Source organism: Anguilla rostrata, chromosome 17 (genome assembly GCF_018555375.3).
Source record: "Anguilla rostrata isolate EN2019 chromosome 17, ASM1855537v3, whole genome shotgun sequence".
Taxonomy (NCBI): domain Eukaryota; kingdom Metazoa; phylum Chordata; class Actinopteri; order Anguilliformes; family Anguillidae; genus Anguilla; species Anguilla rostrata.
Genome location: NC_057949.1, coordinates 27,741,065 through 27,758,769, shown reverse-complemented (window position 1 = coordinate 27,758,769; position 17,705 = coordinate 27,741,065). Strand labels below are relative to the sequence as shown.

Here is a 17,705-nt window from a genome sequence, read left to right as displayed (position 1 = left end):
TAAATACCATTATTTTGGTTAATATCAGCTTATCCATATATGGGCCACATCTCAGTGATTTATCCCAATCCTGCTGAGCATTAATGTGGATATTAAAGGGGTGATTTTATCTAAATAAAAGCCTACTCCGTGGAAAATTACAAAAAGATGTTTGTGTGGAGGCCTCTTCCACGGTCAGCAATGTTGTGCCGTCTGTCTCCGGAAGAGAAGCTTTCGCATGTCAAATTGTACATTCTGGAGAGATTACCACAGTTCGCAAATTCACGTCAGGTTACCTTTTAAGGTACTGCTCTGCTCGGCAACGGGACGACCTTGTGTAGTGTCTAAGCCACCCCCAAAGACCGGCTTGACCACACTTGTGCCCCTTCCGTCACCGGTTTCCTGTCGCAGTGAGTCGGCAGGAAGTCCTCCTTTAGAAGGTGACACGGAGTAAGGCTCAGGTCAGTGTTGTTCGGGGCATCAAAGGAGCTGCTCGCAATAGGCAGGTGCTCCTCAGATCAAGGCGAAGGAAGTACGAACACAAACGCTTGTTTTGCCTTTGCTCTTCTTGAAGCTTTGCATCCGAATGCGGTGCAGCTCAGTAAATATTTTCCCCCTTATTTTGTTGTTTTATGCTGTCTGTGAATCAAACAGCTGAAGGATGATGGCAGCAGATCAAAAATGTAGAGAGGAAATTTAGTTTTCATCTGAACTAGAGGAAGTTCAGAAATAATGATATTGCAAACTAAATCTTGAATTGCATAATTTAGAAATAATGTAATGTAAATAATTAATGAATTAATTTGTAATATATAAATTTGTATTCCACACCTAGTGCGGACCAAGAGAGCAGATTGATACAACTTTTTAAAAATAAAATGTACGCTTTACCAATTTTGCTCATGAACAGACTAATTGAACTCAATAATGTTACTGTATCTAAAAGGCAACAGCCCGTTAGTGTTTTATGTCTTTAAGGCACGCTGTCGGACCTGCGCAGCGTATTGACCATCAGTGCTGCCTTGGTTTTGCCCCCCAGGATTAAGGCTCCAAGGTGCCCCCCCCCCCAGGGAGGACATATTCCTTGGGAAGGTTGAGGCAGGTTAGAAGGGCTTTAGGATTCACTGGGGCTTGTCAAGTTGATTATGTTCTGTAACTAATACCTGCCACAACCATAAATAAAGCATTCGCATCCTCTCATCTTCCCCGTCTATCTGGAGCGTACCAGAGTGATTTCAGATCACTTATTCCCCTGAATATTTATCATTATGTATATGTATCTACATATATATACTTTCAAAAATACGCTATTATGTTATTATGTGTTGAAGCCAATACATTGTGACACTTTTTTAAAACACTAAGAAGTGTGAACGTGTCAACAGCGTAAGCAGAACCGCCGTCTGAAAATAACGATCTGTGACAGGTGGAATTCCTGACCGTCGTCGCCCTGTCGCCGACGACACGCCCACATTACCCCTTGTTACCGCTTCTGAACCTTGTGCCGTATTTGAACGCAGAGCGGCGTGATAATGCGCCCTGACTCAGATCTGAATAGAATTTCGTGCCCAAACACAGCGGAGCCGTTAGCCTGATTGGCACTTCGGTCTGAATAAAAAAGCTCCATGGCTCGGTTTCCGTGACACTCTCAGAGGTCTGCCGTTTACGGAGCGCTGGTAAGGTACCGCTCGTTTACTTACAACTTTACCTTTGTTCTGTCAAACCATTAAAAAAAAAATAATATTTTAAAAAGATGTCTTGGATTATTTCAAATGGAACAACTAGCAATAGAGTAGAGCAAAGACAAGGGCATTTAAGTGTTGAAAGAAGTGATGCATTCTGGGAAGGGAATGCATGATGCATGACTCTTTCACATGTTTTCACGGGGTGGTTTATGTTCGTTTTGTGGTGCCTTGGAGTGCAGTGTTAGGCGTAATTGGTGTGCATGTGGTAGAAATCCACTTTTACAGACATTACATCACAAATGTTCGCACAGGTGAACGTAATGTCTGCTTGAGTCACTCCTGCCTAATTCATGTATGTATGCATAATATTAATATAAACACACAAGCTCAACACAAGAGGGTGACAGTTGAGGTCATTTCTTTTTCTTTTTTTTCCAGATTCAGAAGTTAAAACTTGTTGCATTGCTTCGGTACGATTCCTTCTCCTCTGCTCGGTCAGTTGGTCAGTTGCTTGGTCGGTCAGTTGGTCAGTCGGTCAGTTGCTCGGTCAGTCGGTTGGTCAGTGAGCCACAGCCATGAGTACGGACGCCGAGATGGCGGCCTACGGCCCGGCAGCCGTCTACCTGCGCAAGCCGGAGAAGGAGCGGATCGAGGCGCAGAACAGGCCCTTCGACGCCAAGGCGGCCTGCTACGTGCCCGACGCCAAGGAGCTCTACATCAAGGGGGTCATTCTGACCAAAGAGGGGGACAAAGCAACGGTCAAAACCGAGGCTGACGAAGTGAGTTACCCCCGTTTTCCGCCGTCCGGCAGCAAAACCGAGGATTTCGGTCCTCTGGTGTGCTCAAAACTTACATTACAGGCATTTAGCGTATGATCTTATCCAACTTACATAGCTTTTTATATAGCATTTACATTGCATCCATTTATACAGCTGGATATATACTGAAACAATGCAGGTTAAGTACCTTGCTCAACAGTTGTGAGAATGAGAATTGAACCTGCAACCTACTAGCCTACACAATTGCTATCCCACGCAATTCAGGGTAGCAGTGTAGTACACTTTTGTATTGTGTACAACATGTAAAATAACTGCTGCATTTATCTACATTTCTTATATATTATATATTTATTATGGATTGGATTTGCATCACAGCAGATACACAACGAGGGAAACTTGAGTTCTCATTCTGTTTAAGTTTTCTGGAATGCTTCTGGTTTTTCTTTCAGACTGTAACAGTTAAGGAGGAAGATTGCCATCCCATGAATCCGCCGAAATACGATAAAATCGAGGACATGGTCATGATGACCCACCTCAACGAGCCTTCCGTGCTGTTTAACCTCAAAGAGCGTTACGCAGCGTGGATGATCTACGTGAGCCTCACAGGACACACTGGAGACATTTTAAAACTGTGATATGCATAAGATATAAGATGCACGTTGTCCATTCAAACATTTCAGTATTCGATGACTCTCAAGAGCGTACATTCAGGCAACTGATCTCTGCATAAATCATTTCCAGTTCATCCTATTTAATGAAGAGACCTTCATTCATTCACAGTGTCAGGCAGGACCATCAGAAACATAATCTGATCGCATTCATGGGTCCTCTATTGTAAAGCAATCACATTTGTGAGAAATAGTAAAAGCCTTTGATTAAATAACAGATTTTTTTGTTAGCAAGCGTTTTAACACAGGTCTAGGCATTCACTTAATGACACATGCCAAATATTCAAAGTGATGACACGATACAGCCTCATCTGTACTAATTACACTTTTTTTCTGTTTTTCTTTTCGCTGTTTCTGTTCAATCGCCTGTTCTGTCCAGACCTACTCCGGGCTGTTCTGCGTCACCGTGAACCCCTACAAGTGGCTCCCGGTGTACAACGCAGAGGTTGTGTCGGCCTACAGGGGCAAGAAGCGGATGGAGGCCCCGCCGCACATCTTCTCCGTGTCCGACAGCGCGTATCAGAACATGCTGACAGGTACAGAGCGTCTCGTCGCAATGAGACCGTGAAAGCGCAAGGCCACTGTTAACGGAGGGTGGCACAGTGGGTAAGGAACTGGGCTTGTACCCGAAAGGTCGCAGGTTCGATTCCCGGGTAAGAACACTGCCGTTGTACCCTTGAGCAAGGTCCTTAACCGGAATTGCTTCAGTATATATCCAGCTGTATAAATGGATACAATGTCGCTCTGGATAAGAGCGTCTGCTAAATACCTGTAATGTAATGTATTAAACGCTGCTGCTTTGGAATACAAAGCTCCAGTTCAGTGATTTTAAATGTGCTAAATTCAGATGTTGTGGTACCATGCAAAACTGTTTGTGATCAACAGTTTTTTTAAATATTAATTATTAAAGGGACAGGGGGTACGGGATTACGATGATAGAGATGAGCAACAGAAAATGTGAATAAAAATAATTGTACTATGCAACACTGTTGACAATCTCTGTAAACTTTTCCCCAGATCGCGAGAACCAGTCTATCCTGATTACGTGAGTACCTTACCTTTTCCCAGAAAGAATGATCTGATTTTTTTTTCTGATTTAAAAGGATAAAGTGAACTTTTTTTCTGCGTGCCAATCTTTTTTTTTCCATAGTGGAGAATCCGGTGCAGGAAAGACCGTGAACACGAAACGCGTCATCCAGTACTTCGCGACAATCGCGGTGTCTGGGGACAAGAAGAAGCAGGAAACGGCCCCTGGCAAAGTGCAGGTGAGAGAATGTGGAACTATGCGTAGGTCCAAACGGGACGGTCCAGGTGACGGCTTGATGACAGTCCCATGTGCTCCACAGGGAACGCTGGAAGATCAAATCATTTCGGCCAACCCCCTGCTGGAGGCTTTCGGTAATGCCAAGACTGTGAGGAACGACAACTCCTCTCGCTTTGTGAGTTTTATTACATTACATTACATTTATCTGGCAGACACTTTTATCCAAAGCAACATACAATAAGTGCATACTAAAGGTCATTGGAACAACTACAGAACACACACAGTTGCGTATTACACAACAATTACACAACAGAGCCGGCTGTTGGCGTTGAAATTGTGATGTGACGCTAAACTCCAGACCTGTGTGATTTGCCCTAAACAGGGTAAATTCATCAGAATTCACTTCGGAACGACAGGGAAACTGGCCTCCGCAGATATCGAAACGTGTGAGTTCACTTCTTCGCCTCTCCGCGTTCCCGTTTGTAAAAAAACGACCGTCTCTTTGGGAGAGCGCTGCGTGTTAACGGCCCTCCTCTGCTTAACGTGTGCCCTGAAACAGACCTGCTGGAGAAGTCCCGCGTGACATTTCAGCTGTCTGATGAGAGGAGCTATCACATCTTCTACCAGATCATGACCAATCACAAGCCAGAACTGATTGGTAGGAGCCAGTGGCCTAGCACCTTCATCATTTCAGCAATTTTATATATTTTTTTTAAATCAGTTATCAGCTACATGAGGAATGAGGGCCACGTCATTTGTTTCATGATTAATATTTTGTCGTAAAAAGCAACAGACAGACTAATTCAAAAAATATTTAAATTTTGCACCCCCTCCCCCCCACACACATAGCATTAATGATGATGTAACTGTCCATGACAGGTATGCTCCTCATCACAACCAACCCGTATGATTTCCCCATGATCAGCCAGGGCCAGATTACAGTGGCCAGCATCGACGACAAGGAGGAGCTGGTGGCCACGGATGTGAGTCGTGCTAAAGTAGCCGACCTTAGGACGACGTTTTCCAACTTGTCGGTTTGTCTTCAAGTTAAAAATGGCGGTTTCTGTGCATTTTCCCTTCGCAGACCGCCATTGACACCCTGGGCTTCACCGCAGATGAGAAAGTGAGCATCTACAAGCTGACCGGCGCAGTGATGCATTATGGGAATATGAAGTTCAAGCAGAAGCAGCGGGAGGAGCAGGCCGAGCCCGACGGCACTGAGGGTGAACCTGCGGCCCTCAACCATTCACAACCTCAACACTGAAATAAAGCACTCATTCAGCTGAATGGGGCTGTCAGTTAAACATTACAACTCCCCTCAACACATTACAGCCCCCGGCTCTAAAAGGTTTTGTCTTCACAGGAATCATTCGTCGCACTTTTATTTAACATTGTGTCATATTGTCATTAAGCAAATACAAAAAGCAAAGAAGTAGTGCATTACTGTTTTACAGCTGAACATGTAATTGACTTTTAAATATACAGTAGCTGGTACACAATTACAGCATTTAAATTGAAATAATTATTAACAGCTCAATCTTTCTTACAAAGACTCCTGCACTTTATACAGGGCGTTCATAGTATCATATTTTAGTATATTACCAGTTACTTTTACACTATTGTAACAAAAATAAAAAAATAAAATTATGTATACTTCTGTCCATTTAAAGAGGAAATGACTGTGAGTAAATTTCAGGTGAAAGTTTTAAAGTTATGAATTTAACTTTAATGACTTTGTTTCAGTGGCTGACAAAGTGGCTTACCTCATGGGGCTGAACTCGGCTGACCTGCTGAAAGCTCTGTGCTACCCCAGAGTGAAGGTGGGGAACGAGTACGTGACCAAGGGCCAGACCGTGCAGCAGGTATTTCAGTAAGACTCTCTGTTTCAGTCCAGCAGGTATTTCAGTAAGACTCTCTATTTAAGTCCAGCAGGTATTTCAGTAAGACTCTCTATTTCAGTCCAGCAGGTATTTCAGTAAGACTCTCTATTTCAGTCCAGCAGGTATTTCAGTAAGACTCTCTGTTTCAGTTCAGCCTTCATTCAAGTAAGGACTCTCTCAGCCGGTATTTCGAGACTCCATGCAGTATTTCAGTAAGATTCTCTGCTCCAGTGCAGCCGGTATTTCAGTAAGACTCCCTGCAGCTGGTATTTCAGTAAGATTCTCTGCTCCAGTGCACGCTGTGCCCCACGGTCTGGCATCGAATCCAGACCATGCCAGTGCCGACTGTGGCTGGCAGCCCTGCAGGGCAACTCATATCCTCATAACTGGCACCAGTGTTGCTCAGGAGGCAGGCTTTTACCTGGCAAGCCGCTGCAGCTAAATCCCCATAGGTGACCTGTATGTGTTATTTTTAAAAAACTAAAATAAAAGTTTTAAATAACATTATAAATGTCTCCTGGCTCATGTCTATTTAGGTTGCCAATGCAGTTGGTGCCCTGGCCAAGTCTGTTTATGAGAAGATGTTCCTGTGGATGGTCATTCGTATCAACCAGATGCTGGACACGAAGCAGCCCAGACAGTTCTTCATCGGCGTGCTGGACATCGCTGGCTTTGAGATCTTCGATGTGAGTGATAAATAAACATATAATAGAGCCCGCAACATAATAATTGTGGTATGAACCTTTATTCAAATGCCAAACCATTATTGGAGAAAAACTAATACATTTTATCAGGTTCAAAAACAGCAGGTACGTAATAAGAGGGCTTGTTATTCTATGGCAACTCAAAACAGAAGGTAAACTTGTTGTCTTCATATTTGTTATTGCTTAGTTCAACAGCTTGGAGCAGCTGTGCATAAACTTCACCAATGAGAAACTGCAACAGTTTTTCAACCACCACATGTTTGTGCTGGAACAAGAGGAGTACAAGAAGGAAGGGATTGACTGGGAGTTCATCGACTTTGGCATGGACCTCGCTGCCTGCATTGAGCTTATTGAGAAGGTGAGTACATGTTGTCTGAAAGTAAAATTGAGATCGAGTTCAATTCTCCTCCGTACGTTTTTCCAATAAGAAACATTTTCTGAACAGCCAATGGGCATCTTCTCCATCCTGGAAGAGGAGTGCATGTTCCCCAAGGCTTCGGACACTTCTTTCAAGAACAAGCTCTACGACCAGCACCTCGGCAAGAACAACGCCTTCCAGAAGCCCAAGCCTACCAAAGGCAAGGCTGAGGCCCACTTCTCCCTGGTGCACTACGCCGGCACGGTGGACTACAACATCAGCGGCTGGCTGGACAAGAACAAGGACCCGCTCAACGAGTCCGTGGTGCAGCTCTACCAGAAGTCACCGGTCAAGCTGCTGTCTAACCTGTATGCCTCCTTTTCTTCGGCCGAAGCAGGTAGTCTCTCGATAGTTTCTAAATGTACGCTATAATCAGTAATGGAATGGGTGGCAGTGTAGCGTAATGGGTAAGGAACTGGCCTTGTAACCTAAAGGTCGCAGGTTCAATTCCCGGATAAGACACTGCCGCTGTACCCTTGAGCAAGGTACTTAGCCTGCAAGTGCTTCAGTATATGTTCAGCTGTTTAAATGGATGCTATGTGAAAATGTTGTGTAAGTCGCTCTGGATAAGAGCGTCTGCTAAATGCCTGTAATGTAATGCAATGGTTCTGCGCGTTAATATCTGCTGTCCTGTGCTTAAAAGACAGCTCAGGCGGGGCTAAGAAAGGAGCTAAGAAAAAGGGAGGCTCCTTCCAGACGGTCTCTGCAGTCTTCAGGGTACGGGACTGCCTTGCCGCTCCATTATCACCACCGAAAGCATGTGATATTTTAGCTGAGCACATTTGCGCTTCCCCTCTTCAGGAGAATCTGGGGAAGCTGATGACCAACCTGAGGAGCACTCATCCTCACTTCGTGCGTTGCCTGATTCCCAACGAAGTTAAGACACCAGGTACCGTCAGGCCATTTTTTTCCCAATCGGCTTGAGAACTTTATTTTATTTTTCAAATGTATCCTCTATTTTACAACTTGCGTGTGCATAGTTTTCTGAAGAAATAGAGATATATGCAATGGGGCTATAGATGTCGTGAATATCCGACATCATTAATATGTAAATAATAATCGCAGGCATCATGGACAATCAGCTGGTCATCCACCAGCTGCGCTGTAACGGCGTGCTGGAGGGGATCAGGATCTGCAGGAAGGGCTTCCCCAGCAGGATCCTGTATGCTGACTTCAAGCAGAGGTAGAGCTTCCATGACAACCATGTCCAGGTGCAAAGTACGCATGCACACGTCAGATGTGCATTATCTGGATCTATGTAGAGTATCTGTATCAGTCTCTTCGTCCCCTGACTATGCAGATACAGGGTACTGAACGCGAGCGCCATCCCAGAGGGACAGTTCATCGATGGCAAGAAGGCTTCGGAGAAGCTTCTGGGATCCATCGACCTTGATCATTCTCAATACAAGTTTGGGCACACTAAGGTTGGCAATTACATGTTTTTTTGTGCTGTTTTTTTCATCCTATTCTCCACTAGACTGGAATATGCAAAAGAACAGTAGGTGGATGGTAGTGGTAATACATATCAAAAAGGTGCATTGCAATGAGTCGTTCCGTTGCAGGTGTTCTTCAAGGCTGGCCTGCTGGGCACATTGGAAGAGATGCGAGATGAGAAATTGGCCTCTCTGGTGACAGGCACCCAGGCCTTGTGTCGTGGTTTCCTCATGAGGACAAAGTTTGCCAAAATGACTGCACAAAGGTACCCACGTGCTCAAAAACACACAGTAACATGAACGCCTGCTGCGAATGAGTTAAAAGCACGTTCGAAATTATCCCAGTCGGCACAGTTTCGTGTATGTTTTTGAAGAAAAAAAAAACAACCTTTCCTTTCAGAGATGCTGTGTACGTCCTCCAGTACAACATCCGCTCCTTCATGAACGTGAAACACTGGCCGTGGATGAGGCTCTTCTTCAAGATCAAGCCTCTTCTGAAGAGCGCGGAGACAGAGAAAGAGATGGCGAACATGAAAGAGGACTTCATCAAGTGCAAGGAAGACCTTGCCAAGGCAGAAGCCAAAAGGAAAGAGCTTGAGGAAAAAATGGTTACCCTGCTGCAAGAGAAGAATGACCTGCTGCTACAAGTCCAGTCTGTAAGTAATCTAATGTCCATGGTATATGATAGGGAAAAAACCTTCAATACTGAACATTGAGAGAAACAAATAGTGTGTATTTCAATATTCACCAAGAATTTTCTAGAAGTCTGTTGGATGTTTCTGTTCCTTCCAAAGGGTTCATCCCTTTAGAACCTGTGCATTTTTATCTTAGCAAAGGCTGGTTATATATATTTAATAGATGGAATGCAGTGTTTTTAAAAAGTGTCTCTTCAAATTATCCTGACAATACCTATAGCAAATCTTTACAGGCATCATTATAGTGTGACGAGTTTCCTTTCATGTGATCTTAGGAAATGTCTGGCGTGAAGCTGAGCTTGCAAAATGCTTTTGTTGTCTTTCATAATTTCCTTGGCATCAACCTCAGCATGACTGGAACTGCGCTCCTTTTATCTAACAGGAGAGTGAGAGTCTCGCCGACGCAGAGGAACGATGCGAGGGTCTGATAAAGAGCAAAATCCTGCTGGAGGCCAGAATGAAAGAAGTGAGCGAGAGATTGGAGGATGAGGAGGAGATGAATGCCGAGCTAACTGCCAAAAAGAGGAAGCTGGAGGACGAGTGCGGTGAGCTGAAGAAGGACATCGACGACCTGGAGCTCACGCTGGCCAAAGTGGAGAAGGAGAAACACGCCACCGAAAACAAGGTTTACATTAAAATGTTGAACGGTTATTTCCTTTAAGAGAAAAACATGAATGTGCTGCTAGCCAGTGTATTGACTTTGGCAACACTTTGCAGGTTAAAAACCTGATAGAGGAGATAACAGGGCAGGATGAAAGCATTTCCAAGTTGACCAAGGAGAAGAAAGCCCTCCAAGAGGCACATCAGCAGACCCTTGATGATCTCCAAGTAGAGGAAGACAAATGCAACTCCCTGGCTAAAGCCAAGACCAAGCTTGAGCAGCAAGTAGATGACGTAAGTGATTTAGCAATTTTGTGGCAAATTCCATTAATTCCATTGTCCTGACAGTTACAGTCTTGACCATGATACTTCCTAACTCCACAGCTGGAAGGTTCTCTGGAACAAGAGAAGAAGATCCGTATGGATCTGGAGAGAGCCAAGAGAAAGCTTGAGGGCGATCTGAAGCTGGCCCAGGAATCCATAATGGATCTGGAGAATGACAAACAGCAGTCAGAGGAGAAGCTGAAGAGGCAATACTTGTTGAACTGAATATTATCTGACATTAAAAAATAACTGAAGCCTACTTTGATGCTACATTATGTATGTTTTCTTTTTTTTATTATTTACAGGAAAGATTTTGAGACAAGCGAACTCCTGAGTAAAATTGAAGATGAGCAATCTTTGGCATCCCAACTTCAAAAGAAGATTAAAGAGCTTCATGTATAATTGATTACTGATTAATTATATATTTTTCTTGAAATTTTGAAGGCTGTTTAATTACAAATGCATTGTTTTTCCAATTTTTCAGGCCCGCATTGAGGAGCTGGAGGAGGAGATCGAGGCCGAGCGCGCTGCTCGGGCCAAGGTGGAGAAGCAGAGAGCCGAGCTCTGCAGGGAGCTTGAGGAGATCAGCGAGAGGCTCGAAGAGGCCGGCGGCGCGACCGCCGCTCAGGTCGAGATGAACAAGAAGCGCGAGACGGAGTTCCAGAAGCTGCGCCGGGACCTGGAGGAGTCCACCCTGCAGCACGAGGCCACCTCCGCCGCCCTACGCAAGAAGCAGGCCGACAGCGTGGCAGAGCTGGGAGAGCAAGTCGACAACCTTCAGCGCGTCAAGCAGAAGCTGGAGAAGGAGAAGAGTGAATACAAAATGGAAATCGATGATCTCTCGAGCAACATGGAGGCCATAGCGAAGTCTAAGGTACCCAAATCCTCTACATAGTCTCAGTATAATAGTATGTACATGATTAAGTTGTTTTTTTAATTCGGATTTAAACATTGACATCTTCTATTGAAAGATAATCCTGGAGAAGATGTGTCGTACGCTTGAGGACCAGCTAGCTGAAGTTAAGACTAAGAGTGAGGAAAACTACCGTCAGATCAGTGATCTCACCACTCAAAAGGCCCGCCTCCAAACAGAAAATGGTAATTTCAAGCTGGATCATCTTACTTCCACGGTGTATCTATTTATAAGTGTGTTTATCTAGTTAAAAATGATTTCTACTGATTTTTTCTCCCTCAGGTGAATTTGGCCGTCAACTTGAGGAGAAAGAGTGTCTGATTTCTCAGTTGATGAGAGCCAAACAGGCTTTCACTCAGCAGATTGACGAGCTGAAGAGGCAGATTGAAGAGGAGTCAAAAGTATCTTGAAACCTTATTATGAACTACGGCTTGTATTCAGTCAAAATTTGTCCTTAACTTCGGCACACAAGTAAATGCAAGCATTATATTTTTTTCCTTCACAAAATCAGTTTGGCAAGTAAGTTTTAGCATTTGCTAAACTGCCTAAACTGTGTTTGTGAAGGAAAACACAGAAATTGTTTGTCAGGACTATGAACAAGATTCATAGTTTAAGCTGAATATATATTAAGTTACAACTTCTAGGGCCATTTTAATTTCCCAAAAAATCAAACCAGGAGATAACGCAGGCTATTCCCCTACCTTTCCAATGAAGGCCAAGAATGCCCTGGCCCACGCCTTGCAGTCGGCCCGCCATGACTGTGACCTGCTGAGGGAGCAGTTTGAGGAGGAGCAGGAGGCCAAGGCCGAGCTGCAGCGTGGAATGTCCAAGGCCAACAGCGAGGTGGCTCAGTGGAGAACCAAATACGAAACCGACGCCATCCAGCGCACCGAGGAGCTGGAGGAGGCCAAGTAAGCGGACAGGCTCAAGTACTTCATTCCCCACCTTGAATGAATTCCAGTTTTTATGGGCCTGCTTGGATTTTTGTTTTTATCATTGGTTATGTGGACAGCGAGACTATTATTTACCCGTTTACCTGGGATTGCCTTCTGTTCCCCCAGGAAAAAGCTTGCCCAGCGCCTACAGGAAGCAGAGGAACAGATTGAGGCTGTGAACTCCAAGTGTGCCTCTCTGGAGAAGACCAAACAGAGACTGCAGAGTGAAATGGAGGACCTAATGACCGATGTGGAGAGAGCTAACTCCCAAGCTGCCGGTCTTGACAAGAAGCAGAGGAACTTTGACAAGGTGTGACAGAATGAGTCCAGTCTATTTGAAATGCAGTTGGAAATCTTGCGTCTTAGCGATTGAAATATATTTCCCAACAGACCTGGGTCAAATACACATTTGTTTTGGATTTAAATACTTTTCTGTGCTCTATTGATCTTGCCTGGTGTAATTGAGCCTGCCAGTATGACCAGAAGGTGGGGTGTGCACTTTTTGAGAGTATTTCATTGGTTCCAATACACCAGACAAGATCAGTAAAGCGTAGGAAAGTATTTGAAACCAAAACAAATACATATTTGACCCAGGTCTGTTACCCAAACAAGTCCATGAAATCCTTTTCCTGTAATATTAATTGTTGATTCTGCAACCATTTGGAGACCATGATGTATTTTCAGGTGCAGTCTTAGGGCTTGTTCTAGGAGTGTATGTAGCGTATGTCATTTTAATATGTAATTATGATATGATGACAGATTCTGGCTGAATGGAAGCAGAAGTATGAGGAAGGCCAGGCAGAGCTGGAGGCAGCCCAGAAAGAGACTCGAACTCTCAGCACCGAGCTCTTCAAAATGAAGAACTCCTACGAAGAAGCTCTGGACCATCTAGAGACCCTCAAAAGAGAAAATAAAAATTTGCAACGTAAGTCTTGTTATGCTGAGAACTAGCACATTTTCTGTCTTGATAAATGAACAGAGTTACATATATTGATAAATTGACCCATTACAAATCAATCTGTTATGTTTTTTGGCACCAACCAATATTGTTTTAAATACAGAGGAGATCTCTGATTTGTCTGAACAAATCGGAGAGAGTGGGAAAAGCATCCACGAGCTGGAGAAAGCCAAGAAGCAGGCTGAGACTGACAAGTCGGAGATGCAGGGCGCTCTGGAGGAGGCTGAGGTAATACAGAGAAAAACAAATAAAAAAACAGAAGTGAAAATAGTCAAATTAATTTTCTCATTTATTTTCCATGGTCATTTTTATACCTGTCTAGGCTTCGCTGGAGCACGAGGAGTCCAAGATTCTTCGAGTCCAGCTGGAGCTGAATCAGGTGAAGTCCGAGGTGGAAAGGAAGATCGCAGAGAAGGACGAGGAAATCGAGCAGCTGAAGAGGAGCAGCCAGAGGATCGTAGACTCCATGCAGAGCTCCCTGGACTCTGAGGTCAGGAGCAGGAACGACGCCCTGAGAGTCAAGAAGAAGATGGAGGGCGACCTCAACGAGATGGAGATCCAGCTGAGCCACGCCAACCGCCAGGCCGCCGAGGCCCAGAAACAGCTGAGGAACGTCCAAGGACAGCTCAAGGTCAGGAGCCTCAGCTGCGGCTCACGGTTCTTTTGCACCTCAGGTCAGCAGCTGACCCCAGAGGGCTGACCCCCCAGATTCATTCAATCCATCTTTCATCTTCTCAGGATGCCCAGCTGCACCTGGATGATGCGATCAGAGGACAGGAGGACATGAAGGAGCAGGCGTCCATGGTGGAGCGCAGGAACGCCCTGATGCTGGCCGAGATCGAGGAGCTGAGGGCCGCCCTGGAGCAGACGGAGAGAGGCCGCAAAGTGGCCGAGCAGGAGCTGACCGATGCCAGCGAGAGGGTCGCACTTCTGCACTCCCAGGTCAGCGATACATTTAAGATTACATTTAACATTATGCATTTAACACGCTGACGTCACACGGATTTGGCACCAGTTCCCTGGGAAGTTAAATCCCCCGAGGTGATTTTCGCTTTACAGAACACCAGCCTTCTGAACACCAAGAAGAAGATGGAGGCTGATATAACCCTGCTCCAGGGGGAAATGGAGGAGTCCAGTCAGGAAGCTAGGAACGCAGAGGAGAAGGCAAAGAAGGCCATCACTGATGTGAGTTCTTCCCCAGATTTATTTTCACGTGTTTTCATGTATTCATTTCTCACATTTCCACTGTATATTTCCCCAGAATACGTAACATACTGTATGTGCTAGAGCAGTAGTGAGTAGGTATTTTACTACACCTTTAAGGTTGTGTAGATGGTGGTTTATTAATTACAAATAATTCACATAACAAATCCTCACATAGTGATCGTCCTTCAGGGGCCAGTATTTTCTTCTTAGACACACCATGGACTGGTGTTGGGGGCGTTCTCCCGATGTTGCCCCACATTGAAACAAAACACCAACAGAACACTGGCTACTAGCCTACTATGGCATTTGAATTTATGTTGGAAGATTATGTATTGTTTACAACTATTGGCTCTGCCTGTGATGGCTTAGCCATTGCCTAAGGCACTCACATACGTCAGTCTTTGTGCGCCAGCTAAATGCCTGAATGTAAATGTCTGAATGTTATTAAACTGGTTAGAAATGTGAGTTTATTAACATAACTTCTGTCATGTTTTAACAGGCAGCCATGATGGCAGAGGAGCTGAAGAAGGAGCAGGACACCAGCGCTCACCTGGAGAGGATGAAGAAGAACCTGGAAGTCACGGTCAAAGACCTGCAGCACCGTCTGGACGAGGCCGAGAGTCTGGCCTTGAAGGGCGGGAAGAAGCAGCTCCAGAAACTGGAGACCCGGGTAGTTATGCCTCATCTGATCTACCGCAATGAATCCAAGGAGACTGAATTTTATTTGTTGAAAGGCGTGTCCTAATTTCTAGGTGCGCGAGCTGGAGAGTGAGCTTGAGTCTGAGCAGAAGCGTGGAGCTGAGGCCATGAAAGGTATCCGCAAGTATGAGAGGCGAATCAAGGACCTTGGCTACCAGGTGCGATTCCTGTCTGAGAAAAGGCCTATGACATGTTCACGATACACTCTATCCACTTTCTAACCTTGCACATCGATTAGACAGCTGCCAAATCTACAACTTTCACAATCTGTGAATACTTTGTACAGCATTTATGTTCTACGATCGTCTTATAGGTTGAAGAAGACAAGAAGAATATGAGCAGGCTGCAGGAGCTCGTGGACAAGCTTCAGATCAAAGTGAAGGCCTACAAGCGGCAGGCTGAGGAAGCAGTAAGTCAAAGAGCTGTGTAAGAGACACGTTCACAGAAACAACACAGCGAGACCTGTGAGGAGGTTCTTTATGTGTTTTGTCTAGATTACTAAAAATAAATGGAATCCCAAAAACTGTTACAGAAGGGAAAATATAGCATGTATAAGTTCCTCTGGATGTTTATTCACATTTCCTGGCAGATGACTAAACCAAACAGACCCTCAAAATTCAGGAACATTTTGCTTGCAGGACTAATTGCTGCAAAGAAACACCCCACTGAAGGGCTGGATTGAGCCTCTGCAAGTTTTTATGTTCCATGAATCCCGTGAACTTTACAACTGTCCTCATGGGTACTATGAAAGGCTTTGACCTCTATTGTAACTTGTTTTGCAAGGACAATATAACACAATATCTGCATATTGTAGCAGGTTATATTCTTGCGCATGGGGGTTGGGTCCAGTTTAGCTTTAGACTAAGATAGACTAAGGCACAAAAATCTCCTGTTAGATTTTACTTGTGGGCAGCAGTGGGTAAGGAACAGGGCTTGTAACCGAAAGGTCATAGGTTCAGTTCCTGGGTAGAGACACTGCCGTCGTACCCTTGAGCAGGGTACTTAGCCTGCATTGCTTCAGTACATATCCAGCTGTATAAATGGATGCAATGTAAATGCTATGCAAAAAAAGTTCTGTAAGTCGCTCTGGATAAGAGTGTCTGCTAAATGCCTGTAATGTAATGTAATGTAATGTAATGTAATGTAACATCCCTTTCAGGAGGAACAGTCCAATGCACACCTGTCCAGGTGCAGGAAGGTGCAGCACGAGCTGGAGGAGGCCCAGGAGCGAGCCGACGTCGCAGAGTCCCAGGTCAACAAGCTGAGGGCCAGGAGCCGCGACATGAGCGCCAAGGTGGGTGGCATAACCCCCCCCTGGAGGGGCCTGTTCTGGCAAGACGTATTCGTGTTGGGACAGTGATGTTAAACCTAAAATTGGATGGTGCTAACAAGTTACGATGTACTCTATCAATTATTCATTTACTGTAACTGATCAAAATCACAGCTATCGGCTGTGGAGAGAGAGCATGATTTTGATTGGTTGATGCAAGCCAGCACCTGTGATCAGAATTAGATATGATATTTTAAAATATATATATTTTTTAAAATATATTTTAAGCCATTCCTTTTTTCTTGTCTTGTTTGGAACAGGGTCAAGAGACTGGGGAGTAGAGGGGAGGCTCGTTTTCTTCTAAGCATGTTCCTAAGCGTGTTCCTAAGCGTGTTGTGAATTAGGTTGTGTACTACCTGTACTGTAGCAATGATCAAGCCCATGTGAATGGCAAAAATAGTGTAGAACTGTGGCAGGATCCAATCAACATTCGTCTTTAGGTTGACTTTCAAGTAAATACAAGGGTTAGCATTTTTTCTTCACAAACACAAGTATGTTTGGCGAGTTTGGCAATCGTTTGCAAAAAATGGTTTTAGCACTTGAATTTATTTCAAAGTAAGAATTAAATGACAAATGCTGATTGGATCCTGCTTTTTATTTCCCTTGAAACCATATCAGATATCTCGGGCCAAAGCATCCGAGAGGTTTGGTCATTTTACTAGGATGGGATTTAATCTCATGGTAAGGCTATTTGGTAAGCACATGTTTCACACATTCAACATGAAAAACTACATCATGCAAATGTCTGTCAACGATTCTGTAAACAGCTCTGTTCACTGCATTTACAGTGCAGTACAGAACCATACCCAGCGACCCCCAGCCTAGGCACCTGAAGTTACACAAGTTCCATGTCTGCAGGGCAAAAAGCCATAAACCTTACAACAGCAACAACAAAAAACAAACATTGATTCCAGAAGACTCCAACACTATTTTTCCACAGAAACCAACGAAATACTAAAATTAAGCATGTTGTCTATGTTTAATTGCAAACTTTATAAGCAAAAGATTACAATAGCCTCCTGTGGTTTTCATATGCCATATTACTTTCATTTAGAAATCTGGCCTGCAAATCAAAGATTCTAGGCTAAATAAAACTTCAGAGAAAGGACTTGCCAGTGGTGCTGTAGCAGTATTCAGTGGTGCATGGATATGAAATATAAATAAATATCAAGAAGCCAAAGTCATTTTTCATTGTGCTGTTTTTCTTTACTTCCCATTATTTTACCACATTCCAA

At 44.3% G+C, this 17,705-nt stretch overlaps 1 protein-coding gene across 2 annotated transcripts; it reads left to right on the top strand.

Annotated features, from left to right (window-relative positions):
• Positions 1-2,107: 2,107 nt before the first annotated feature.
• Positions 2,108-17,654, top strand: LOC135244186 (myosin heavy chain, fast skeletal muscle-like). 2 transcript variants are annotated; one of them, XM_064316451.1, is made up of 39 exons: positions 2,108-2,443; positions 2,893-3,036; positions 3,491-3,647; positions 4,129-4,156; positions 4,262-4,376; positions 4,458-4,550; positions 4,758-4,821; positions 4,935-5,033; positions 5,255-5,358; positions 5,460-5,598; positions 6,119-6,237; positions 6,792-6,941; positions 7,147-7,317; positions 7,405-7,717; positions 8,021-8,094; positions 8,179-8,266; positions 8,443-8,560; positions 8,678-8,801; positions 8,940-9,076; positions 9,211-9,466; positions 9,888-10,130; positions 10,223-10,399; positions 10,490-10,635; positions 10,735-10,825; positions 10,914-11,303; positions 11,401-11,527; positions 11,625-11,743; positions 12,057-12,253; positions 12,404-12,587; positions 13,037-13,202; positions 13,339-13,463; positions 13,558-13,866; positions 13,974-14,177; positions 14,295-14,420; positions 14,941-15,111; positions 15,194-15,298; positions 15,454-15,549; positions 16,300-16,434; positions 16,731-17,654. In XM_064316451.1, the coding sequence occupies exons 1-39, from the start codon at positions 2,240-2,242 to the stop codon at positions 16,749-16,751; spliced, it is 5,829 nt and encodes a 1,942-aa protein (XP_064172521.1). In that variant the 5' UTR covers positions 2,108-2,239; the 3' UTR covers positions 16,752-17,654. The 2 variants fall into 2 exon arrangements, with proteins under 2 accessions (XP_064172521.1, XP_064172520.1); XM_064316450.1 differs by having other exon boundaries at positions 4,262-4,550.
• The last annotated feature ends 51 nt before the right edge of the window (positions 17,655-17,705 follow it).